The 27,536-nt window shown below is 41.7% G+C and overlaps 1 protein-coding gene across 3 annotated transcripts in view; it reads left to right on the top strand.

The window, feature by feature from the left end:
• LOC112571642 (tyrosine-protein phosphatase non-receptor type 12-like) overlaps nt 1-27,536 on the top strand; it is an 88,093-nt gene that overhangs the window by 45,276 nt on the left and 15,281 nt on the right. For all 3 annotated transcript variants that reach the window (XM_025250791.1, XM_025250794.1, XM_025250792.1), the window contains 6 exons: nt 3,316-3,521; nt 6,405-6,471; nt 7,386-7,463; nt 12,073-12,174; nt 18,272-18,308; nt 23,420-23,620. In XM_025250791.1, the coding sequence (XP_025106576.1) occupies nt 3,316-3,521; nt 6,405-6,471; nt 7,386-7,463; nt 12,073-12,174; nt 18,272-18,308; nt 23,420-23,620 (691 nt within the window). The remainder of the gene's footprint in view (nt 1-3,315; nt 3,522-6,404; nt 6,472-7,385; nt 7,464-12,072; nt 12,175-18,271; nt 18,309-23,419; nt 23,621-27,536) is intronic.

Raw genomic sequence — 27,536 nt, 5'->3', positions numbered from 1 at the left:
GTTGTAATTATTTATCGTCTGTGGTACCAGGAGAGAGCAGTCACGCAAGGATGACGCAATCCCCATGCAGATTATTTCATGTCATTCGACGAGTTTGACATAGGAAATGTTGTCATAGGCATAACTGCGGCTGATTGAGGTGGGAGCCATGCCGACTACATGGTACAGAGATTATGATTGGTCTGCATGGACCCCATGAAGAATCGCTAAGCAGTCGCCTGAGTTACCGCATTGCTAATGGCCTGTTTAGTCATTAGAGTAGAGTAGATAGTAAAGTTGGGCAAACTAACGTTTGCTCGAGACAGAGAGAGCTGAGCAGCCTGTGGAGTAAGACCTACGAAGAGTATCAAGACTTTGTTAATGGCCGCCAACATCCATCCCCATAAAGGTGGAGCTTAGTCATCATCTTGTGTGCTCAAGAGGAGTGTAGTGTTTGTATTGGTTCGAGGAGGTATTCAGCGGGAGATCTGTGTTGTGGACAGGCTCACGAAGTTTTAGCATCAAATTACAATGGATACTAACGCCTATCTACCGAAGGGTAGACCTGGATAACACCTTACCAATTGGGAGTATAAAATCTACATCAGCATCACAAGGGATACAGCGAGTTTCTGTGTGAGAGGACAGATTCTGGACGCCGATACTTCCCATACCGAAGGGTAGAGTTATGCGGAACATATGAAGTACAGGACTTGTAACCTGTAGCTGTGCCACCGGACATCTGTGCGTGTATGTGGATATCAAACACCACAAATTGGTATACCGGATTGTCTGTCCAGTCAGCTGAGTGACAGTGATGGCTCAATAGCTCATGGGCAGTAGGGTTTAAACGTCATATTTATCTTGTGTTTTATCTTTCCTTTCTCCCATCGTTCCATTTCTTTCACGCTAAGCATTAAATGTGTTAACCGTTGGCCGGACCTTTTTTGTTGAAAAAGGTGGAAGAGTGCGGCGAGCGTGGTTTACATGTAGATGTTTACACCCCTCGCATACATTCGTAACACACTTTTTCCAAAACATTACAGGTATAACCAAGCCAAACAGGTCTGTTAGGGTAGAGGCCACATTAAAATGTTGCAACCTGGCCCTCCAAGTTGGGGGTTTTGCTTTGGGCTAACCCACGCATGTGAAAAGAAAAGTTGTTACAGAAACTGCAACAGTATCACAACAAGGCCCTGGTCGGTGAGATTCCACTCTAGAAGAGCTTATGATGCATGCTGGTGAAAGCCTTTGGGAAGCCTGCTTGCCGACTCATCTTTTGAGGACCAAGGCAAGAACCAGGATAGGGACCTGGAACATCAGAACCCTCTATGAAAGTGGCAAGTCAGCTCAAGTGTCAAGCGAAATGAGAAAATACATCAGGGTTCTCAAGTTATATGAAACCAGATGGAATGGAAGTGACCAGACCATACTAACATCAGGAGAAACCATTATTTACTGTGGCCACAAAGACCTGGACGGCGATCTTACCCAGGGAAAAGCACTGTTGATGTCAACAGAGGCAACAAAGGCGCTGATGGCCTGGGAACCAGTCAACAACGGCTGATGTCAGCAGAATTCAACACTAAAGGAAGGAAGATCACCATAATCCGATGCTATGCACCAACAAATGCAGCAGATGTAAAGGAAACATAAGAATTCTACAGCTCTCTGCAGTCTCTGCTTGGCCCCATACCAAGAAGAAATCGGAAGATCATTATGGGAGACCTAAATCCCGAAGTGGGAGATCATAACACCAATAGGGAACTGATCATGGGAAGACATGGTGTGTGTCGGCACCTGCAATGAAAACGGGGAGCTCTTTGCAAACGTCTGCGCTTTAATGACCATGTCATTGGTGGCATTGTGTTCCCACACAAAAATATACACAAGCCAACTTGGACTTCTTCCATGATGTCCAACCCCGTGGGCCCAGCTTCTCATGCTGGGGGTGAACACACAGCCTTTCTCTGACTGGGTGACTAAGCTGGCCCGTCCCTTTTCTTATGCTTTTCCTTTTTTCTCCCTTTCCTTGCCCTTTCATATATATTTTTCTTCTAAACAAACATCTCCCTGTCATACTACAGTTTTATCCTTCCTATCTTCTGTCTACACTGGTCTTTCTTCTGTCTTGTTTCCCATCATGCCTTTCTTTTGAGCAGTCTTTAAATTTTTAAGAAGGATAGGACTCTACCATCAGATTTAAGAAATTTTATGTACTGATAACTGTTATCTCTTGGTTTTTTTTTTTCGTTTGTTAGTGCCCTTTATGTGCTTCAGCACTTCTATTTTACACTTTATCCACTCTTTTACATTAATGTCTACTTATTGTGTTGGTTTTTAAAAATGTAATGGTTATATCAATTGGGCGGGGGGGGGGGGTTGTCCCTAAACTTTTTAAGGTAAGATTACTTTTTCTCGCCATACTTTACTGTTTTATTTCCGTAAAGGGAAGAACATCAAGCTTGTGAAAAAGTTGCATAAAATTTTTACTTTAGTCTTTGCTCAGCCAATGGGAGAGCTGGAACCAAATATTAATTAGATATTAATTAATGTACAAACATGCTGTCATCATTAGGACCTCATTCTGTGTATGATGGTGTATATAGACATGTATCTTAATATTTTAAAAAAGTTAATTTAAAGAGTGATTTATCCCACCATCAAAGGCTAGTCCAAAGCACTTGGCAAAAAAAAAACAAACATAAGCATGCAGACTGAATAATAATATCAACATACACAGATGCACTGAATAGAAAATTCAAACATTATATCTATAGAATATCATATGGCAGCATGAAATATATTTAATCTGTATTTTGCTCCCAGGTTGCTCAATCCATTTTAAGAACTGTAAGCAAGGCTGCAGATGCCCCTATCCACACCCTATTCCAGAAAAGTAAAAGTTGGCTTATATAGCACCCTATCCCTGCCTGTCGAGCAAGCTAAAGGCATTTAACAGAAGGTGGTGTGGTTAAAATAAGCTAATGACATAGAATAGCAGGCTGTACACTCCACACAAAATGGTAAAGTTTACATACAGAATAAACGACATTCTGCAGTCCACATAGCAAACAAGCAGGAAGACATCTATAGTTGATGTTGCTCCAGGAACTGCATCCAACAGAGATCTTGAGGACAGAAGTGGCGTTTTCATAGAGATTTGGAGAAATTGTATGTGTTACTGAGTTTCATCCAGCCAGTAGAATGAAATTGTGAATCCCACTAGATCTTTTTTTTACATAATCACCTTTTTTATGTAATACTGAGATGCATTTATATTTGTAATGAAGTATATTGGATGATAGTTATATGCAATGAGGTATTTCTTTACAGGACAGTGAAGAGACAATTCAAGTGGATTTTGTAATGAGAAAACTAACAGCAACTAAAGATGGAGTTTCCCACAGCATAATTCAGTTTCACTTTATGGGCTGGCCTGACCATGGAACTCCTGCTAGTCCAAAGACACTCAAGGACATGATTGAGTATGTGCGGTCATATAGACAGAAGAAGAATATTCCCTTGGTCATTCACTGCAGGTGAGCTGTTGATGTAAGGATGGAAAATTCCAGGTCATGAACCTTAACGTTCATATTTTTGATATTTTAGTTGCATTTGTCATATTACATTTTTGTAAATTAAAAGCAAGTTTAGAAGGTGACCTAAATGAAAATTAGGCAATGCACAGTCTAAACATGACTCTTGATTTAAAAAAAAAAGTAATAGCTGTCCGTCAGTCTGCCTGTTTTGAGCTACATAAGATCTGCACCATCCATCACATATTATCTACTCACGCTATCAACACTCTTGTCTTGCATTTGTTCTTTATGACTTGATTACTGCAACTCCTTGCTTGCAGGCTGCCCTGCATACCTTCTTCACAAACTCCAGAAAGCGCACAACTCCACTACACATCTGGTACTTAGAGCTAGGAAACAGGATCATGGCACTCCTCTCCTTAGTTTTCTGCACTAGGTACCCATCTGTTCTCGCATTCAGTAGAAACTGCCCTTCTTATGTTTTAATTTCTTTCCTTCTCTTCCCCAGAGGGCCTGGCTTCTTGTGCTGCGGGTGAACACCCGGTCTCTTTCTGCTTTCCCACCCCTTTTTCTTATGCTTTTCCTTTTTCTCCCTTACCTGGCCCTTTCATCTATATTCTTCTTCTAAACAAACATCTCCCTGTCATACTACAGTTTTATCCTTCCTATCTTCTGTCTACACTGGTCTTTCTCCTGTCTTCTTGTTTCTTATCATGCCTTTCTTTTGATGCCATTTTTTTCTTTGTGGCCTCCTTTAGTCCCTGATGGGTTGCAGCCCATCATACCAACACACCTCTTTGGTCCAAACTTCTCCTAGACAGGAGGTTGGTCCTATGGAAGATGAGTCAGTAGTTGATGAGAAATATTGTCTGGGCCTGGTGCAGAGTCCTTGCACTTATGAAGGGCCTGCTGCAGTTCAGAGACAGAAAAGGGTAGATTGTACTTTTCGGAGCTATCGGAAGAAAAGTCACAGCCAGAAGATTCCTGAACAAATTTCAAGCGCTGGAAATCTGGAGAGTAGTGCGAAGAGGAGGAGTTGTGAGCAATGCTGGATGCTGGTATCTCAGGCAATGTTCGAGCAGACCAGGTTGCCAAGGCTGCATGTCAGTCCCCTGGCAAATTACAGTCGCTGGTATCATCAGACTGTAAATCTTTCTTCTTGGCCTACGTTCAGTCCCTATGGCAACACCACTGGGACAGTCCGGACCGAAATAAATTATATGCCACTCTTCCCTTTCTTTCTGATCACCTACCTACATGCCATCTTGTGAGGCGGGAGGAGGTGGTCGTTGCTAGATTAAAGTTAGAACACACCTATGCCACGCAAGGACACCTATTACAAGGTGAACCATAACCCATTTGTCCATGGTGTAGGGGAAGTTTTAGTGTTGTACATATTATGATTGTTTGTCCTGAGCTCCAGACTACCGTCGGCAATTTTTTACAGAAAATTCTTTGATTTCTTTGTTCAGGTCCATCCCATTGGCAGCAATCTTTACATTTTACATTTTTAAGGAGAATGGGACTTTACCATCAAATTTAGGAAATTTTATGTTCTGGTAATTGCTTTCTTTTGATTTTTGGTTTGCTGGTGGCCTTTTTGGCTTCACCACTCCTTTTTACACTTGACCCACTCTTTTACGTATTGTTTATTTCTTATGTTGACTTTTAAAAAAAGAATGTTATCACTCAAGAGGTTTTTTTTCCCTAGACTTTTTAAGATTACCTTTTGTTGCCGTGATATAGCCCTAGTTTCTGGTACGGCATTAAAAACAAACAAAACCCTAAACATTTTAATGATAAAGCTATAGTTGCTGGCACGGCACAAAACACGTCAGCTATATTTTTTATTTTGAAAGAGGATAGGGCGTTAACATAAGATTTAAGGTTAATGTTTTCTTAGATTCGGGTTTAAGGTTCCGGTTTACTGGCGGCTTTTTATGTTACAATACCCCTCTTTTACCCATTACCTACCATTTTATGTTATTCTTGCTTTTTATGTTGGCTTTTATTGTTTAGGATATTGTTATTACATAACCTGGGTTTTTTTCATCTAAAGATTTTAATGTATGATTACTCCCCGCTATGATATAGCCTTAGTTGTTGGCACAGTGTAAAATACATCCAACCAATCCACCAGTTTGTCCGTAGCACCAAGGACGTTTTACTGTCCTGTGTGTTTGAATTATTTTTCCTCGTGTCCAGAATACCTGTCAGCATTTTTTTACAGCTGGCTTTTTGTTTTCCTTATTTATGTCCAATTCATCTGCAACTTTGTTTTCATTTTTAACCATGGTAGGGCTTTATTTACCATCAGATTTTAATGTTTTATGTTCTGTTAGATTTTGATTTAATGTTGTGGCTTTGCATTTTAGCTTACAACACCTGTTTTAACATATTACCTACCCTTTTATATTATCCTTTTTCCTCATGTTGACTTTTATTTTAAAGGTGGTGTTTTTGGTCACTTAATAATGGGTCTCTTTTTCCACCCTTAAATGTATTATTACTTTCTCTCACCATGATAAAGCCTTAGTTGCTGACATACTGTGAAACACAACAAACTAAACCTTGTGATATACTCGACATGGTGTAAAACACAAACCATCCAACCAACTACCAACTAATCATTAATCTTTTCCTTATCTGGCATCATATCTGGATTTAACATTGGAAGAAGCCAACAATGGACATTTTGAAAATGAAAAACAAAATCAGACAAAATAGATGCCAGTGATTGTTTGGAAGCTGTTAACTGTCCTTTAGTGCACCATATGGATTTTGTAAAAGTAGTTTTATGAAATTTGTCTGCAGGTTTTTTTTCTTATTTTTAAACTGGTTGATAATAAAAGAGTCCACAATTGTACTTTTTATTTTTCTCAGTGCTGGATGTGGAAGAACAGGCACCATCTGTGCAGTTGATTATGCTTGGACTCTCCTAGACCTAGGGGTAAGAAGACAGTTTACATCCTCATCAGTTCTAATATTTTTATCGTTTTGTCTTACTATAATTTTTGTGTAGCCTTTCTGCATTTCATTTCATTCTTGTTTAGTCATATTTCCATCAGTCACTTCTGAACAGTTCTACTTGACCCTATGACCTCATTGTGTAGTGACGACCTTCCCTGACATAGACCTCATAGAGTTCACATGTCTACTGCCTTTGTACCACATCTCTCTTACACAAATCAGCTTCTGTCAGTGCCACTGATCGCGCTTGATCCTGTTGTTGCCATCACTGTCAGAAGTGTTGGTATCAGCTGCCATCTCCCAAGTGTTCGCATACATCGTGTGGGTTGTTGCAAACATATCTGTGTTATTAGTGTCGGTAATAGTAGCTGCACTCCTTTGGAAAAAGAAGTGAGAGATTGTGGTATGACAGTGTGTTAATCTGACCCCAGTTAACTACAGTATACCGTCATTCCCCTGTGGTAGATGCGGAGGTGGGATTGCTGTGATTTTTAAAACATTTCTCATGAGTCATCTTGTGTTTGGTACTGATCTCTGTTTTGAGCGGTTGCGAGCGTGCATCCAGTGACGTCGGGGGCGGTCACGCGATACCCTTTTATAATTTTGTTCCTTATGTTGGCTTTTGTTTTTTTTTCGTTTCTTTATGCAGCATTATTTTCTCTTGCCATGATATATCCCTAGTTTCTGGCACAGTGTAAAACACAACCAACCAACAGCATGCACACACACACACACACTCTGTGGTTCCACTTAAGGAAATGCACATTAGAAATGTAATTATTATTATTATTTTAATGCTTTGACTAATTATGTAAGATATTTTACATAGTACATGACATTCTTTTAATAAAGAATGGGTACATGATAATGAAAATTGAATTTCTTTTCTTCTAGCAAGTCAACAATGGGTTCAGCATATTTGACATTATCAAATCACTAAGAGATCAGAGAATGTCAATGGTCCAGACTCCAGTAAGTGATTGAGATGATATAACATAAATACGCATTTAATAATTAATAATAATAATAATCACATTTACATAGCACCTCTCCCCAGCATTAACTGGACTCAGAGCACTTTATATTCATACAGACATATGAACACATCCTTTTAGGTCAGGCATGAAAGCCACCTTCATAAACATACAAACACGCATACACAAACATTTTGTGTGAGCAAAAGAAAAAATTCTGTCTTGGGTCTCCTCGACAGACAATAAAGTCTAATTTGATTTGATTTGAAGTCTGCATAGATCTCCTCATTTTCACTGCAGGTGCTGACACCATGTCTTCCAATGATGATCTCCCCGTTGATGTTGTCATCTCCCACTTTAGCATTTAGGTCTCTTCATGATAATCTTCAGATCTCTTCTTGGTGTGTGGTCAAGCTATATCAAGCTATAGAATTCTTCTTATTCCTCTTCATCTGCTGCATTTGTTGGTGCACAGATTGTGATCTTCCATCCTTTTGCATTAAATCTTGCTGACATGAGTCATGGTGAGATTGGTTTCCAGGCCATCAGTGCCTTTCTTGTTTCTGTTGACATCAGCAGTGCTACTCCCTGGGTATGGTCATGGTCCATGTCTTTGTGGCCAGAGTAAATAATGGTCTCTCCTGATGTTAGTCTGGTCTGGCAACTTCCATTCCATCTGGTTTCACATAGCAAAACCCCCAACCAGGAGAGTGAGGATGCAACATTTTGGTCTGACCTCTACCCTGACAAACGTGTTTGGCTTGGTTGGATCTGCCAGGAGCACAAGGCTCCTGCCGACATAGCTCTGTGAATTGACGAGGCATGCAAGCCACTATACCACAACAAGTTGCACCAATCGCTAGTAGTGCATCAGGGATACATATACTCTGGTCTTCCAAGTATGAATACCAGACTGACCCCAGCCTGCTCTTGTATGCTCTTCCAAAAGCCATCTCCTCCTTTTTTTTTCAACGTTCAGCTCCAGAAAGCTGCGGTCAAACCACTCCTCCAGTTCCCCCACGCAGGCCAGGTACTGTGACAGGGACTGCTCGTCTTTCAGGCAGCCCACAAGGGCCATGTCATCTGCATATTTCACAAGTTTGAGAATAGCAAACACTACACTACAGAAACACTACACGGCAACAAACACACAACACAAAATCCAAAAGCAAGAATATCACACCGCAACAGACAAGGACACGAAGGCAAAAACAAAATTACCACAAAAATTCACCATTCAGTACAAAACATCTGAGGCTGCCACAGCTAAAACCTTGGTCCCTGTATCTACTCATTTTGCCTCCCTTGGTGAGCAGGGGATGGATGTGAATGAGCAATGTTTAGCATCACCTTTTCCATCTCTCCATCCCCTGCCTTCTCCTTCTCCCTCTGCTTCTGTGAGGCACTTTGCCTTACTATCTTCTGTCTGTGCTGGACTTTCTCCAGTTTTCTTTTTCCATCATGCCTTTCTTTGATGTAATTGTCTGTTCTTCTCTCTGGCCTCGTAAAGGCCCCTTGTGTATGCCATGTAGGGCGACCCATGTCAGGGGAAGATGGGATCCTGGAGGTTGAGGTCCCTAATGGATTGCAGCTTTTCATACCTACACATCTGGATTTCTCCTAGACACAAAGACACACAACCAAAAGCAAAATTGCCAGCAAAACAAGCAGGGGATGGATGTGGATGAGTGACATGTAGCAGTACTCAGCATCTTTCCCTTACACATGAACATGTTAGCAATCCTTCAATGGAACTGTTGAGGGATCCGAGCCAACCTTGAACTCTGATGCCTAGCATCTTGTTTCCCTCCTGATATTATAGAACTACAGGAGACTATTCTCCTACCCTCTGCCTCCTTTTCCTTTAAAGGCTTTTGAGTTTTATGTCAGGACTCACAGACTGACGTCCCTTCGGGTGGGGGTGCTCCTCTCCTTTGCTCCCACCTTTTGTTTAGCTAGATAGCACTTTTAACTCCCTTTCAAGCTGTTGCTGCCCAGGTTACTCTAGGCAAGATTATCACTATCTTCCTCATTGTCTATCTTCCTCATTTTGCTTGGATCTGATTGGACCTTGAGGGTCTACTGAGCCAACTTCCTTTTCCTGTCCTCCTTTTGGGGGATCTTAACGAACACCATTCTCTGTGGGGCAGAGCTTTGACTGATCCTAGGGGAGAGTTGTTGGGATCGTTTTTTTGCAAACTGATCTCTGCCTTGTAAATGATGGCTTGTACATTTTTTCTTAGCCATACAGTGTCATTTGTTGATTTGTCAGAGGTTAGTCCCAACAGTGCTATTAGATTTTAACTGAACTGTACACAAACAATGACTTGTGCGGCAATGATCACTTTCCAATGGTTTTTACAATTTTTAACTAGTCTGGAGCAGGACAACCATTTTTATAATGGCGGGTGGAACCTGTCTACAGCAGATTGGCCTGCCTTTCAGGCCCTCTCTACCACCCGCCTTCTCTCTTTAATTTACAAAGAAATCTTGTAATGATACCACCTTACAAGAGCATCCTATTAACCTTTTTAGTTCTATTTTAACCAAAGTTGCTTCAGAAACATCTTTTAAGTGAGGGTTTTGAAATTGCTGACTACATGTTTCATGATTTACTAAGGAGTGCAGGGTGGTCAAGGATGCTTGGAAGAACGCCAGTGTCTTGCCTTCCACCACCACACTCCTGAAAATGTGATAAACTTTAAATGAAGTACAGCTCAGGCTCGTTTTATTCCTAGTTAAGGTCTGTCCCATCGGTAGCTATTTTTTTATTTTTAAAGAGGATAAGGCTCTGCTATAACATTGAAGCTTTTTATGTCCTGATAGTTTTTGGTTTGGGGTTTTCATTTGTTGGTGGCCTGTCACAACCCTTTTTTTCTTACACTTTATTTACTTTTTTTACATTATTCTTACTTCTTGTGTTGGCTTTTATGGATTAAGATTTTGTGGTTATATCACTTGGGGGTTTTGCCCCTAAACATTTTAAGGTAAATTACCTTTTATCATTGTGATATAGCCTTAGCTGCTGACGTAGCGTAAAACATAGCCAGCCAAGCTTCTCGGCTTATGTTCAGTCCCTGTGTCAACACCGTTGGGACACTCTGGGCCAAAATAAGTTACATGCCACCGTTCTGTCTTTCAGACCGCCTGTGCAGCAGGAGGAGGTAGTCCTCACTAGACTAAGGTTAGGACACACCTATGCCTCTCAATCCTACCTTTAACGAAGTGAACTTCCACTAGTTAGTCCTTGGTGCCAATTAATTTTTAGTGTGGTACATGTTTGTTGCCATTCAGACCGGTGCCACCCACGTTGAAAACAGTCCAGACACCTCCAACAACGTCGTCTTCTTTACGGACGCACTGTCTGTCCTGCAGGCCTTACAGACTGCCAGAGACAAGAAACTGAACGACCTGTCCACTGCTCTCTCCTCCTTATGCGGAGACTGCACAGTCGTCTTACAGTGGATTCCCTCCCACTGTGGGATTGTTAGCAACGAAGCCGCAGACACTCTTGCCAAGGAAGGATCCAAAAAAGAGCAGCAAGACAGGTCCACCACCTACAGCGAAGTCAAATCCATCATAAAGGCCAAACAGCACAACAAGTGGCTGCAGCAGCACCCACGTTTCAACCGAAACGACCCATACTACCTGCTTACAAGAGCTGAGCAGGTCATTATTTTCAGGCTGAGGACAGGCCACAACCGTCTCAATTACCACCTTTACACCAAGCTCCGAATCGGCCAGACAGACCAGTGCCCGTGCCAGACAGGCAGTCAGACAACAGCACATCTACTGCAAGAATGTCCTATGCACGAAGAACTCAGGCACCGCATTTGGACTGATGAGACGCCAGTATTGAGGAAGCTACACGGCAGCCTGGAGGACCTGCGGCGCACAGCATCATTTGTGCAGGAGGCAGGCGTGTCCATTTGAGTGAACGACGAAGAAGAAGAAGTACATGTTTGAATTACTTGTCCTGAACTCCAGAGTATCCACCAGCAGAGTTTTTTACAGTAGACTCATTGTTTTCCTTGTTTAGGTTTGTCCCATTGGGAGCTAGTTTTACATTTTTAAGAAGGATAGGGCTTTACCATTGGATTTAAGGTTTTGATATCCTGATAGTCTTTGGTTGGGGGTTTTAGTTTGTTGGTGGCCCTGTGGGCCACAACATTTCTTTTTACACTTTCTCCTTTATATTATTCTTGCTTCTTGTGTTAGCCTTTCTTGATGAAGATTTTGTGGTTATGTCACTTGGGTGTTTTGCTTTATGTTGTCATGATATAGTCTCAGTTGCTGGCACGGCATAAAACACAACCAACCAACCAGCATAGTGAAAAATGTTTACAACAAATTAACCTATCCTTCTTTCATGTCAGTCTCAAGACATCCATGCTATAAAAAATACATGTATTTCAAGAAGTTTGTGACAATGTGTTGTCAAGGTTACTCATTATGATAGATCATCTATATTTGATAAACTGTATCAGAGGACTACAAAAATTAATGTTTATTTACTCTTTTTTTCTAGCCACATTTATATGAATAAAACTCCCTGTAGATGGATGATTGTATGCCAGAATCTTTGTATTTGCATGTGTGTGTTTCAGGATCAGTATGAATACACCCACATGGTCATAAAGAGTTTGTGTGAAGAGTGGCTTCAGGAGTTTGCAAAGCACGATTATGAAAACATTCTCAATCGTGAAGAGGTAATTTTTTTCCCTGTTCTTTATAAATAAATATTATTTAAATTGTATACATTCAAAGAACAATTTGTAGCATAAAATGTAAAGTGCAGTGGTGCCAAGCTTTCTTGTATAGATCAGTGGGTAGGTGCATGTAAAGTCTGCTAAGCTAAATAAATTTTCCCACTAGAACCTAGCTGAAAGCTGATAGCTAAATGCTAACATTGAGGGGCACCTACAAACTTAGCTGAGCTAAGGAATAGATAGAAAAATTAGCAGCCAGCTGCAGATCACATAGTGAAGAGATAGAAATAAAATTATAGTATTTTCCCTTTTTGGGTGATTAATAATAATAGAATAAAAATAGAAGTTATTTTTATAGCACCATATCCCAGCCCTATGTGCAAGCTCATGGCACTTTACAAATGATATTATAGCAACAATAATCATGATAGGGAGAAATTAAAAAAACCAACCAAGATGACAGTAAAGAAAAGAGGATAACATATGGAACCCAATAATAAGAATAATAAAATGCATAGTGCTATCTGATTAACACCTAAACTAATACAGTACACTATATCCAACAAGTCTATAAAATTAAAATAAATGCATAAATTATGGCAAAAAATCATGGAGACAGAAAAGAACAGATTATTCATACATCATCGTAAATCTGGTTTGCCATAAAAATATTGTGTGCAAATCCTTAGTAAGCCATCCCACATCCTTTCTATTTCTGATTATGTATTGGCATATATGAGGACTCGACATGCAAAGTGATCCACAACGGAAAGCTGACTGACTTCTTCGCAGTAAGGACTGGGGTGAGGCAAGGTTGTATGGTCTCACCGACAATCTTCCTGATCGTCATAGACTGGATCATGTGAAGAACAACAATGTCATGGATCTAGTCAGAGTGCTAGGACTGGGCGCGTGTGTAGATGAAAGCGTGCGAATAATGGACGTGAAAAATGACGTATAGTGACGTCAAAGAAAAGAGTGAGGTAAGAGGGAGAGACGTGAGAAGGGATATGGAAGCAGAAGGACGTTAGAGGGCATTTTTAGAAGAAGAAGGACGCTGGAGAATAGAGAGAAGAAGAGGACGTTAGAGAGTATATAGAAGAGGAAGAACGTTAGCGAGTGGAAGAAGAAGGAAGTTAGAGAGCGGAAAGGGATAGGTGAACGCATTTGCCAAGACAATGCGATTTGCTAATCAGAGATCGAATATACTAATGTGAAAGGAGAAACGACTGCCAAGACAGTGAGTTTATAGTGTGTGAGGTGTTCGTTGTACTTTGTAGATGTGGAGATTGAAGGAAAAACTGTGGTGTTAGAGACCGTTTTGCTTTTATAGTTAGGATCTATTTTTTTTTGGTTGGTTATTTTGATCAGTAAACAGACAGACTCGTACAGGCGAATCATTCTTTAATTGGAACGAAAGAACGCGCAATTGTCCGACCCGCTGGTGAGTTGGAGAGAGCGAAAAACAAGAGGCACCGGCGGTGTCGTGACAAACCTCTAGCGGCAACACTGGCGTTCAGTGGAGCAACCTCTAACAGCAACACGGGCGTTCAGTGGACCTAAGCCAGGTAACTTGAGGATCTTGATTTTGCGGATAACATCAGCCTGTTGTCCCACAAGCAACAACATGCACAGACAAAGCTCACTATCTCGCAGAAGAAGCAGCGATGACTGGCCTGACCATCAACATCAGACCTGGGCAAACGCCGGCCCGCGGGCCGGATCCGGCCCGCCTCCTGTCTCTGACCGGCCCGCCCACTGGCCGCCCACCAGTAAATATACTATGTATACAGTATTGGGTAAAACTGAGTTAACTATATTAGTCCGGCCCTCTAGAACCATCCCAGTTTCTCATCCGGCCCTCTAGAACCATTCCAGTTTCTCATCCGGCCCCTTGGGAAAATTAATTGCCCACCCCTGATCAACATCAAGAAGACAGAGGTAATGCGGGTCAACAACAAGCAAGAAGCCCCACTCCAACTACATGGAGAATGTATTACAGAATCTGACCGTTTCACCTACCTTGGTAGCATAGTCAGCAAAGATGGAGGTACAGTTGAAGATGTCAGAAGCCGAATAAACAAAGCCAGGCTTGCATTCCACACCCTAAGACCTATCTGGAACTCCAAGTCTTTATCTTTACACACCAAGATCCGCATCTTTAACACAAATGTAAAGTCAGTCCTTCTGTATGGATCTGAGACATGGTGTGTGACAAAGGCCATCACTAACAAGATACAGACATTCGTCAGCAGATGTCTGCGCCACATACTCAACATCAGATGGCCCGAGAAGATCTCAAATATAGACTTGTGGGAGAGGACCAACCAAAAAAAAAAACCTGCCAGCCAAGACATCAAAAAGTGAAAGTGTGGCTGGATTGGTCACACCTTACGAAAGCCGGCCAACAATTTAATGAGACAAGCTCTGGCTGGAACCTGCAGGGGAGGCGCAGGGTTGGGAGACCCAGACAGACGTGGAGGAGATCAGTCCACAGAGAGGTGGAGACAGCTGGCATGACATGGTCTCAACTGGAAAGGGACGCCCAGAACCAGGTCCAATGATGAGTTGTAGTTGCAGCCCTATGCTCCACTGGGGGCGAATAGGACCAAGAAGAATTGGCATGTAAGTTTTTACTCTTGCAGTCTGGCTGTAGGTGCGCAATGCCTGTATGCGGAACCAGTCGTCATTGCAATTCATTCCATGTGCCATTTATTTAATCAACTCTACTCATGCCCGTGGGCCCAGCTTCTCCTGCCAGGGGTGAAAACCCAGCCTTTCTCTGGGTGTTCACCATTTTTTCTTATGCTTTTCCTTTTTTCTCCCTTACCTGGCCGGGTGTTCACCATTTTTTTTTATGCTTTTCCTTTTTCTCCCATACCTGGCCCTTTCATCTATATTCTTTTTCTGATCAAACATCACCCTCTTATACTTCAGTTTGTACAAAGATGGGTGACAGAAAATGGCTTCAAATTTTCTCCTACAAAGTCAGTATGCATCCACTTTTGGAAACTGAGAGGTATGTTTCCAAACCTATCTATATCTGTCAATGGCATGGTACTCAAAGTGGTCCAGGAAGTAAAATTCCTTGGCGTCATCTTTGACCGTAAACTGTCTTTTCTGTGTCATATCAAATATCTACACCTTTGTTGTCAGAAAACCTTGGACATCCTTAGAGTAGTTGGCCATGTCAGCTGGTGGGCGGACCGCACGGTCCTACTTCATCTGTATCGTACCTGTATTGGCCCACTCCAAGCTAGACTATGGATCCATCATCTATGGCTCTGCTCGAGAGTCCTACCTCAAATTTATTGATTGTATTTATCATCAAGGGCTCTACATCTGTTTAGGAGCCGTCCGCACCACTCCTGTACAAAGTTTGTACCCAGAAGCTGGTCTCACCCCTACTTTCTCTCCGTTGTCTGAAACTCATGCTATCCTATGTCTGTCGTTTAAAAGCTCACCCTGGAAACCCTGTGTACCGGGCTGTTTTTTGGACCATGGTGCTCTGCCCTGTATGCCATTCATACCAAGGAGCAAAAACCATTATGACTCTGTGTTGCATCTCGCTTACAAGCGGCCGGAGTAGATATTCAGCATGTAGACCCTCTCCCTCTTCTACCAGCTCCTCCTTGGACACTTCATGTTCCAGAGATTCACCTTGATCTCACAGTGTTTAGAAAAGGTGACACCAGTGACCTCATCCTTCTTCAATGCTTTCAGGAACTTCTCTCATCTGCAACAAGCCTTTTCAGCCCGACTTGTGAAAGGCTGCTTTATCTTCTCTGTGGAACAACGTGTCATCTTTCTTGCCATGCATCATGTTCACCACTCTTTGGAGCACAACTGTTTGATTATTTCAGACTTGCTTTCTGCCCCCCATGCTCTTCTATTCAATGATTTTGACCACCCTGTCATGGTCCAATTTCATAAAATTCATGCAGCACTCATTCATCGTAGCAAAGACATTGCTTTTATTAGGGCTCCTGGCCATGCTGATATCCCAGACAATATTCGAGCAGACCAGGCTGCCAAGGCTGCATGTCAGTCTCATGGTAAATTACACTCGCTGGTATGATCAGATTTGAAATATATCTTCTCGGCAGGGGTGTCAAACACATGGCCAGTGGGCCACATCTAGCCCGTCATCAAATTTTACCTGGCCCGCAAAAGAATTTTAGTTAATCATTGTTAATGGCCTGGTGACAAGAAGTGCAAATGACAGAAAAGTTCACGTTGAACATAGCAAGCGATGTGATGATTGTAGAAAACGTATTTTCTTCTTTTAGTGAAGTTTGTTTAGACCACCAACAGTGCACTGGTCAAGTTACCACCACTCCTGTTACTTACCTAAAAGGATGGTCAAGGAGGGGCTCATAAATCTGACCTGTGACACTGGATACGCTGGCCTGAACATGGCAGCTGCAGCATGTCGAAGATTTTGCATTTTACCCACTCTTGTATGTTATTGTTTACTTCTTGCGTTGATTTTTATTTTTAAAGAATGTTATGGTTATATCACTTTAAACACAAACAAACAAAATCTCCTCAGCCGGTCTTGCAAATGGTAGCCTCATTTTGCAGAACTTCATGCCATTTTGCTAACCTCGTAGCTCATTCACTGGTCTTTGGACCAGAACTTATTAAATTTTTCAGATTCGCTATCTGCTTTCCGAGCTGTTCTTTTCAATCGGTTCCCAGTCACTTAATCCCCAGACACTTCATCCCCGACACTTCATCCCCTAGACTTTTAATCCCCAGACACTTCATCCCCAGACACTTAATCCCTAAACTAAATCCTTAACTATAAAAATTATGAAGTCAGCGAAATATTTAATTGAAATTCAAATTCAAATCATGCTATTAACTTTAATGTCATTTGAACATCTACAACATTAGTTAAAGTTCATATAAGCTAGTAAATTTAATGTTCTTCAACAATATGATTTGAAAAATGTTCTTGAGTGTCGGGGATGAAGTGTCGGGGATGAAGTGTCTGGGATGAAGTGTCTGGGATGAAGTGTCGGGGATGAAGTGTCTGGGGATTAAGTGACTGGACACCTTTTCAATCATTTAGACCACCCTCTCTATGTGTCTGAACTACTTGCCCAGTATGGGCAGGAGAGTATGGCCACCATCCTGTTGAAGAAGCGATGGCGCTGGATTGGTCACGTCCTCCGAGGCGGGAGCAACTCCATCATAAAAACTGCCTTACACTGGATGCCAGAAGGAAAACGCAAGCGAGGTCGGCCCAAGATCACCTGGCGCCGAACTGTGGAGGCAGACATGAAGACCCTAAACCTCAGCTGGGGTACTGTGGGGAGTCTAGCCCAGGACAGGCAAAAGTGGAGGACCTTTGTCGCTGCCCTACGTGCCGACCGGCATAACGGGCAATAATCTAATCTAATCTCCATGTGTCTGTGACAATACTGTTGATCCAGCATTTCTTGCCCTTAAAGCTGTTCCTTGTCCTCGTATTCATCTGTGTCAGATTTCGGTGTGATAGTGATAGTGTGCTTAGATGTTGGTGGTCCATAATTAAAAGAAAGTTTTCTGTCCCAGGCTAGCTTTGAACTCTTCAATGCGTTTGTTTAGCCAGAGCGCACTAAATACTAGGCTATGATGTTTCTGCCCTGCAATTTAGCAACATGATCATGACTATCATAAGGCATGAATAGCACAGTATCACACTTATTATGTGTGCTTGCTGTTTAATATTGCCAGATATTAATATCAGACAAAATGAAAATAATGTAACCAATGAAAATAGGTGTTAAACAGTACATACAGATATTCAGCTTCAGACAACTAAAGTCAGGAATGTCAAAAGAATGGGGAAAATATGCAAACAAAAATTAAGAAATAATAAAGGGAATGAAATAACAATAACTCTTGTATCCAACTGATAATTGCAAAAATTGCAAAATTTGAAACGTTATCCCAGTTTGTTTTTTTAAGTAGCTTTGTTCCAGTTGGCACCAGTAGGGCATAGAGTGATATCAGGAAATGATTTGACCTTCCAGGGTTCAGATCTTTCAGTCATAGAGAAGGTGTGAACATAAAATTTACTGGGACCTGTTTTTCTTCTTTTTTACAGAATTATGTAAACATGGACATTGACCATGATGATGTTGGTAAGTATTCCTTTTGTCCTTCAAATGCTGAGAGTAATGTAATGAGCTATAGTACATCTTATAATATTGTGTGCTTGAGTAGTGTCCTGCGTCTTAGGTCTTTGTGTGGATCATTTGGACATCATTGTTCCTATTATCTGTCTATACATCCCCCATGGGTCCCTTTTCTCTCCCTCAGTGAAGATGAGGTGCAAGAAAGTGTGAGAGTGAATGCTGAGGGGGCCAGGCCTCATTTTCTTGTTGTTGAGGGTGGAGAGCCAGCCCAGCTTCTCTCATCCCTCTCCCCATTTGCAATTGCCAAGGGGTTTAAGATTATATCTTCAGGTTTCACTTCAATCAAGCTTTTGTGCACTGGACAATTTGTCGTTCAGTGCACCAGCCAGAAAGCCTCAGAGGCCCTGTGCTGATGGGATGGAAAGCAGTTTGTCAATCACCTGATCACAGTAACTGTGCACAGATCACTCATCTCTTCCAAGGGAGTCATCCATTGCCCTGATCTTGCAAATTCCAAGCCCACTGTTTTCTTTGTGGTGGGACTGGCCATGCTACAGCTAAGTAATTGTTCCTCAAGTATGCAATGTACTAACTGTGACTGTTCTCTTAATGCTTGTTCCAAAGACTGCCTGAAGTGGAAGGAAGAGGCAGCTATTCAATGCATATGTCCAGAATCTGGTGTCTATTACGCCAGTTCTTGCCATCACATAGTGGATGGCTCTTCCAGAGCATCATCTCTTACTTCAGTGGTTCTCAAAGTTTTTCGGACCACGGACCACTTTACTTAAGTAAAAGCTATGGCGGAACACCAAGGCCTAAGTAAAAAATATGGCGGACCACCAAGGCCTAAAAATCAGTCTGTACTATGAATTTCAAATTTAAATTACCGCATTTGTTTCATTACAATTCAAAACTAAATGTCCTTTTGTAAAAGTAGTATAGTAATAAATTGACATAAAACTATGTATACCTCGTTCTTTGTAATTAAAATGTTAATGCGAGGAATGCATCACTTTAAACACCACTTTGCTGACATATGACGACTGTCAGCCGCGGACCACCTGACTAATGCCCGCGGACCACTAGAACACTTTGAGAACCACTGTCTTACTTCCTGCTCAGCCCTCCTTGTGAAACGACCATCAGTATCTATAGTTATACTGACAGACAGGACATGAGTCATATTTGAGGGCCCTGTCCCTGTCTGTCATGCTATGTCTCCTCCTCCTTCTACAGTCATCACAATCAACACAAACATCTCAAATCACACCAGCATCACAATCCACACAATCTACACCACTAAAAAATTCTACACACTAACAAACATGAAACATGAAATCCACAAAAAAGTAAAAATACTCCAGCTCAGACAGACAAGAAAGACACAGCCAAAAACAAAATCTCCAGAAAAACTCACTACTCAGCAGACAACATCTGGGACTACCACAGTAGTATCATCAATCCCTGTTTCTAACCACTTTCCTTCTCATGGCGAGCAGGGGATGGATGTGGATGAGTGACGTTTAGTGTCGCATTTTCCATCCCGCTGCCCCCTGCTTTCCTCTTCTTCTTCTCCTCCCTCTGCTTCTGTGAACTCCTCCTTGGACCCTTCCTGTTCCAGAGATTTGTCTTGATCTTACAGCTTTTAAAAAAAGGGACACTAGTGACCTCATTTTTCTCCAACACTTTAAGTAACTTCTTTCTGACCATCCTGGATTCCTGGGTCTCCAAAGTGCCAAGTGGTCACCCTGTCACTGCAGCAGCAGTTTCCTCCTGCCAGCGGCAATGGGCTGCTTCAGTCTGACTGCTCTATTTTCACTGCGTAACTACATGCCATTTTGCTAGCTTTGCATTATGTTCACCGCTCTTCAGAGCACAACTTTTTGATTAATTAAGACTCTCTTTTTGCCCTCCAAGCTTTTATTTCTAATGATGATCTTGGTCTAATTTCATAAAATTCATGCAGCACTTATTCATCGTACAGAGGACATTGTTTCCATTTGATCTCCCGGCCATGCTGGTGCCTCCGGCAGTGTTCGAGCAGACCAGTCTGCCAAGGCTGCATGTCAGCCTCCTGGCAAATTACACTTGCTGGTAACATCAGACTGTAAATCTTTCTTCTCAGCCTACATTCTGTCCCTATGGCAACACCACTGGGACACTCTGGGCCAAAATAAACTACACGTCATCCTTCCTCGTCTTTCCGACTGCTTGCTTTCGTGCCGTCCTGTGAGGCAGGAGTAGGTGGTCCTTACTAGATTAAAGTTAGGACACACCTATGCCATGCAAGGACACCTCTTACGAGGTGAACCACCATTAGTTTGTCTATGGTGCAAAGGAAGTTTTTTGTGGTATATGTTTTGATTGTTTATCATGAGCTCTAAAGTATCTGCCGAAAGTTTGTTACATTGTTGTTTAATGAATGTAATGGGTATATCACTTGGAAGGTTTTGTCCCTAAATTTTTAAAGGTAAGATTACGTTTTTTTTGGCGGTGATAAAGCCTTAGTTGCTGGCACGGCATTAAAACACAAACAAACAATAATGGATTAGATCAGGGATGTATATAATGTTCCCCAAATATGTCATCCTTGATGTGAAGGAGACTTTTTGCAAGGTGTGCCCTCGTGCTAGGGCCCATAGTTGCCTACCAGGTGGCTTTAGCCACGGAGTCCTGTCAGAATGTGAACATAGAGTCCAGGGCTTATGCTAAGGCTAAATTCTTTGGGGTCCCAGGGACCCCTTCTTCAGATTTCTAAGGGGTCCCAGGCTAACTCTAAGGGGTCCCTTTACAATGTGAAAAAAAAATCAACAAATCAACATACTTTGTTCAACTGCCTTTCAGGCACACAAAGCACTGTAATGTCTAGTCAGAAGCGGCGAGATTTCTGTGCTATGATGTCTGTGCAAGCATCTGTGATGAGCTTATGCTCATTGTACTTGGGGTGCTCACTTTCTTTCCATTTCTAAGGCAATTAATTTAACCACGCTGTCAACGACATCTTTGAAATAAGTTAAATAAGCTGCACCTGGTGGTGGATGGGAGAGGATGTATGAAAGTATGAATGCCTCAGATGCCATCATTCAAGAGGAAGTTCTCGACCGTAACCTGGCAATTAATAAGTTAGTGAGAACTAGAGTTGTAAGAAACATCAACGAGAGGTGGCACGTTGCTAAAAGTATAAAAGTTGGGATTAAAAAAAAACTGGTGCAAGGTAGAAAAGCGAACCTCGGCATGACGTGACGCCCACAGCTCAGTGACATTCAGTGGATTCTGAATGTTACGTAAATCATGAGATGAAGGGGGATCGAAGGTGTTTGAAACTGTGCAAATAAATTAAATGAGTTTCAGTTGCAAACTATATTTAGCAATAAAACGCCTTTCTCAGCCGACTAGTACTTGATGTAGGGTCTAAGAAAAGTGAGGCGAAACGGCTTCTATCTGAACATACTGTCTTTCCTTACATCTTTCTTTACTCATAAGAGGGGATAATAATATTTAATATTTTCAGTTCATTCCTCCTGATGATTGACCTAAAGTACACCTCGGTTTGAGTCCAGTCTTTGAACTTTTACAAATGGCCAACAATTCACGACTGCAACATAGTGCCCCCACTGTGTCTTTCTTCGCTTATCTAATTATGCGATCAATTCAGTTGTTTTTATGTTTGTGTCATTTGCGCTGTTCATTCTTCTCTCCTTTATAAATTCTAGGTTTGTTTGTTTGTGGAGAATACAGTCAGTCCTAACCCCGACAGAATGTTCAGATAGAAGTCGTTTCGCACCAACGCTCAGACCCTACCGCAAGTACTGGGTGAGGGAGACGATTTATTGCCATGCTAGTCGGCAGTGCCTGTGATGTCCGCCCCGCCTTTTGTCCGGGTAGTAATTGAAGACGACTGGCCTCGTGTACTCCTACCTTCCCTCACACGGGCGATACCCTCATTTCGCCCCCGGTGGGAAGATATCGGCCTTTAATGGAACTCTTCTTGGTAAGGGAAAACAAACTCAGTGCAAGGGAAGTTACTCTCGCCTTGCAGCAGACGACAACAATAGGTTGGTCTACGATGTCAGACGCTACACTCAGGCCTGACGAGAGGGGGGGACAGGGTCTGGTGTACCCGGCCTGTACCCGGGCCCGTGGCTGTCAAGGGGGCCCGGCCTTGGTCAGTGGATTTTTTTTCTTCTTCTTCTCCTTTACATTATATACTGGGAAAATAATTTACGATTGCAAGTACAAGGGGCCCGGAGAGGCGGCCCTGACTACACTTACCCAATTTTGTATCTGTTCTTCGCCCAAATTTGAAGGGGTTCCCTGGGACCCCATTGACGAAAATTGAAGGGGTCCTCCGAACTTTTAATGCGTACTGTACGCAATTTTTTGCGTAAGCAGAAGCCCTGTAGAGTTGAAAGAGGCATTTACCGCCATCTTGAGTTTCAGCTATGTTATCTGTGCTCTGTTTATGTCTGTCCCATGAGAAAAATGCTTTTCTTACAAAACATCCAGAAAAAAGCTTTGGAATTCAGGTGTAAGGTTTGTTGCGATGGTAGTTCCAGGGGCTTTTTTCTACAGGTAGTGTACCATTTCACAGGTTTTGTTGCCTATAGGTGACAGTGAGAGAATTACCTGCCACCATCTTGAAGCCACACAGGAGGGCCAGAAACCATTTGAGAAACATAGGCAATAATTTCACAGATCCATGGATCACCAACACACACAAAACCTGACGCAGACTAACTAGCAAGACAAAATGTGATGATGAGCTGCCCCTCTAGCCAGTTAGGCAAAGGAACATCACAGCTGAAAGCTGCAGACATTAAGCACATTAATAAAGAAATTACTTTGATGATATGTTTGTGTACTAGTCACATCACAAAAACCCATCCTCACCCCTCACCCTTCATGCCTGATAGAGAGATGCACACACAAAGGTAAACCAATACATATTGTCTTGTATCTCACAAATAGATTTTCACTCATACTTTGTATTATTACCTTGGACTTTTGGATATCTTATTTTAATCATGTTATATTTTGAATATTAACAGAACAGACAAGAAGTATTTTGTGTGGTCTTTTGGAAGACAACTAAATCAGATTCTAAACTTTTCTTGCAGGTTTTTCTAGTACTGGCCTATGGAGTAGTTTTGAAAACATAGGCACCTTAAGAAATTCACAGACACTCAGTAAAACTTCGAAATCTGAATATTCTACTTTGAGCACTGCTGAGTGTTGCAAACATCAACTTTATGCACAAGACTTGACAAATCTCATTTCTGTGGAATTTGAGATAAATGAATCACTTGCTCCTAGTGAAGGTAAGTCTGAAAAGCCTTTAACATATTACAAAATTGTCTATTTAGCTGTAACTTTTATGATGATTTTCACATTATGTCTGCTAAGCTGACCCACCTCTTTTTCTTATGCTTTTCCTTTTTCTCCCTTACCTGGCCCTTTCATCTATATTCTTCTTCTAAACAAACATTTCCCTGTCGTACTACATTTTTATCCTTTCTATCTTCTGTCTGCTCTGATCTTTTTCCTATCTTCCCTATCATGCTTTTCTTTTGATGTCATTTTTTTCTGTGGCCTCAATTAGGCCCCCTGTATTTACCCCGCAGGGTGACCCATGTCAGGGAAGGATGGGATCCTGGAGGTTAGAGTCCCTGATGAGTTGTGTCCCATCATACCAGTACACCTCTTTGGACTTCTCCTAGGTGGGAAGTTAGTGTGGCCCTCACCAATCAAGCAGCTGGTCATGTATTGCCCTAGCTTTGCTAGAAGGCTGCAGCTGGAGTCAATCTGTTTTTCATACTTGGAAGGCCAGATTATATTCCTGATGTATCCCTGTTACGACCCTGCATGAGAAAGAATTTTGAGGGTGCCTGGCCCCGTTTTCTTGTGGTAGAGTGTGCAGAGTTGGGCCAGCTGCTCTCATCCCTCTCCTCTTTCGCAATATCAGAAGGGTTCAAAAATATCTCTACAAACTTTTCTGCTGTTAAACATCTGCGTTCTGGACAATTTCTTGTCCAGTGGGCAAATCATAAAGCTTCTGAGGCCCTGCACTGATAGAATGGAAAAAGTTCATCAACCAGCTCATAAAAGTAACTCCATACAGATCCTTCAACTCTTCCAATTTCATAAAATTCATGAAGCACTCATTCATCATAACAAGGACATTGTCTTTATTTAGGCTCCTGGCCATACCAGTATCCCAGGCAGTGTTCGAGCAGACCAGTCTGCCAAGGCTGCATGTCATTCTCCTGGCAAATTACACTTGCTGGTATAATCAGACTGTAAATCTATCTTCTTGACCTAAGTTTAGTCCCTATGGCAACACCACTGAGACACTCTGGGGCAAAATAAATTACATGCAATCCTTCCCTGTCTTTCCGACTAGACTATCTTCTTACCTTCATGCCATCCTGTAAGGCGAGAGTAGGTGGTCCTTACTAGTTAGAGTTAGGACACACCTATGCCACGCAAGGACACCTCTTACAAGGTGAACCACTGCCAGTTTGTAAATGGTGTAAAGCAGCGGTTCTCAACCTTTTACTTGTGACGCCCCCCTGATGAGCAAAGGTACATCTGTGCGCCCCCTTAGCCAGCAGTGTAAGCTAATTTCACTAATACTGGTATAAGAAACTTTAAAAAAATGACCACCTTTTGCGCCCCCCTTGTAAGCATGTTGCGCCCCCCCCCAGGGTGGCGCGCCCCACAGTTTGAGAACTGCTGATGTAAAGGAAGTTTTAATGTAGCACATATTTTCATTGATTGTCCTGAGCTTTATCTGCCAGCAGTTTTTTTTTTAAACAGCAAATTCTTTGTTTTATTTTTTTAGGTCCGTCCCATTGTCAGCAGTCTTTGCATTTTTAAGGAGTATAGGACTCTGCTATCAGATTTAAGAAATTTTATGTCCTGATAGCTGTTGTCTCTTGGTTTTTGGTTTGTTGGTGGCCTTCTGGGGCTTTAACACTCCTTTTTACACTTCACTAACTTTTTTACATTATTGTTTATTTTTTGCTTTGGTTTTTAAGGATATAATGATTATATCACTCGGGGGGTTTTGTACCTAAACTTTTTCAGGTAAGATAACTTTTTGTCGCCATGATATAGCCTTAGTTGCTGGCATGGCGTTAAATACAAACAAACAAGGCTTTTGGGACCCTTGTTTTCTTTTCTTTTCTTTTTTTTTTTTTTAACTTAAGTCTCCTTTTTACATTATTCTTGGATTTTGTGGTTATATATGACTTGGGGAACTTGCCCCTAAACTTTTTAAAATAAGTTTACACTATGTTGCCGTGGTTCATGGTACCAACTGGAAAGGGACGCCCAGAACCGGGTCTGATGATGGGGTGTGGTTGCAGCACTATGCTCCACTGGGGGTAAATAGGAACAAGAAGAAGAAGAAGAATGTTGCCGTGATGTAGCCTTAGTTGCTATGGAAAAACGGTGTAAAACACAATCATCCCTTCACTTTGGGCAGTCATTAGAAGAACCGACATGAGAACCATCACAGTTTGCACACTGGGCACTTGAAGAGTATTTGCCTGCAGCATGGCCTTGGTACAGCGAAAGCAGCAAGCTTGGGATTTGCAGAAGTCAGCCCCATGCCCATAATGCTATCAGCTGATGCAGCACAGCAAAGAAAGAATGAAGAGAAACACCATTCTTGCTGCATACTTTAATTACTACTTTGACAAAAGGAAATTCCCTGTACACCACAGTTTAAATAGGAGAGTTATAGACTGAACATAATGATCTCAAGCTGGTTTTAGGAAGGGAAAGAGCACAGGCAATGATTGGATATGGAAATAGAATATATGGCTTGACAGTTGTTCTCCTTCCGTTATTTTCAAGCTTTTTAATATCCTGATCCAATTTGTTCTGTGATAATATGGTTGTGAAATCTGGGGACTTTGTGCTGATATAAAAATAAATTAAATACCTTTGCCCTGAAAAGTTTCTAGGAGTGTCTTTGAAAACACCAAATATATGGTTTATGGAGAATATGGGCAGTATCCCTTATTAACTGTCATATAAGATCTTTAAAGTTATGGTAAAGAATAATTCACCTACCTGAGAGCAGACTTCCTAGAAAGGTTTTACAGAATTTTAAATAATAATCTTATAAACAACAAGACCATCTGGGTTAACAGCATCCTGGTGGTTTTGTACAAATTTGGTTTAGGCTTTGTATGGGAGCAACAGATTGTAGGAAATGCTAATGTTTTTTGAAAGAATTTAAAGATTGATCAATTGTTTCAAGCAAGAATAAAGTGAGAGGTAACTAGTAGTTATTGTTTTTATCCTTATTGTTATTTTAAAAGCAGTCGTAAAATGTAAATCATATAAGGATGAGAAATGGCCTAGTCAGATTCAGACTAGGTGTTACTAACCTAAAGTGCCATGAATTAAGGTATACATGTATAACAAACTCAAGCAGTAATCAAAATTGTACTTTTTGCACAAATATTGAAGAAACGGAATAAAATTTTTTGTGTTGTCCACAATACTAGATTATGGGAAAAATTTATCCCTCACAAATTTTTGCTCTACCTATACCTTTCTCATTTTTCAGTACTCATATCAAATTACCATCCTAATCTTACAGGTTGTCTAGCAAGCTATATAATAATAATAAATGCAAACTTTGTAAAGCCTATACTCACACTCCTAAAGAGCATGCTCTTAGCCCTTAAGAACAAGAACGAAACGTGGACACCATACGAGGGACAGCACAACAAGCAAATAACATATGAGCTGTAAAAGAATAAACAACCGTACTAAACGAAGAATAAAATCAACTACAGATAACATAAAGAGGAACCAAAAACCGAGAACAAGAGCTAAGAGTAACATGATATTGATGATGATGATGATTTTTTTTTTTTTTTTTTTTTTTGTCGTTCGCCTCTTTCACACTTGGAGACCAGCTCTTGATTTGAAATTGGTGGTCTTCTGTAGAGACTCCACTGTCTGTAGAGACTCCACTGGCCCGTACAGCTTGTTGTGCAGGGTCTCCGACTGTGGCCACGTCTCTTTCCTCAGGGTACGGAGATTCCTACAGTCCTGTAGGATGTGTTCTACAGTCTGGTCTGCCTCTCCACATGAGCATCTCGGGGACGGCACGAGGTGCAACTTCCTGTGTAGGTGGTGAAGCAGCCTGTTGTGCCCGGTCCTGAGGCGGAAGATAGCGACCTGGTCCGGTCTGGACAGCTGATGGTAACTGTC

Source organism: Pomacea canaliculata, linkage group LG9, assembly GCF_003073045.1.
Source record: "Pomacea canaliculata isolate SZHN2017 linkage group LG9, ASM307304v1, whole genome shotgun sequence".
Lineage (NCBI taxonomy): Eukaryota > Metazoa > Mollusca > Gastropoda > Architaenioglossa > Ampullariidae > Pomacea > Pomacea canaliculata.
The sequence above is the reverse complement of the archived record's forward strand: the minus strand, read 5'-3'. Positions and strand labels throughout refer to the sequence as shown.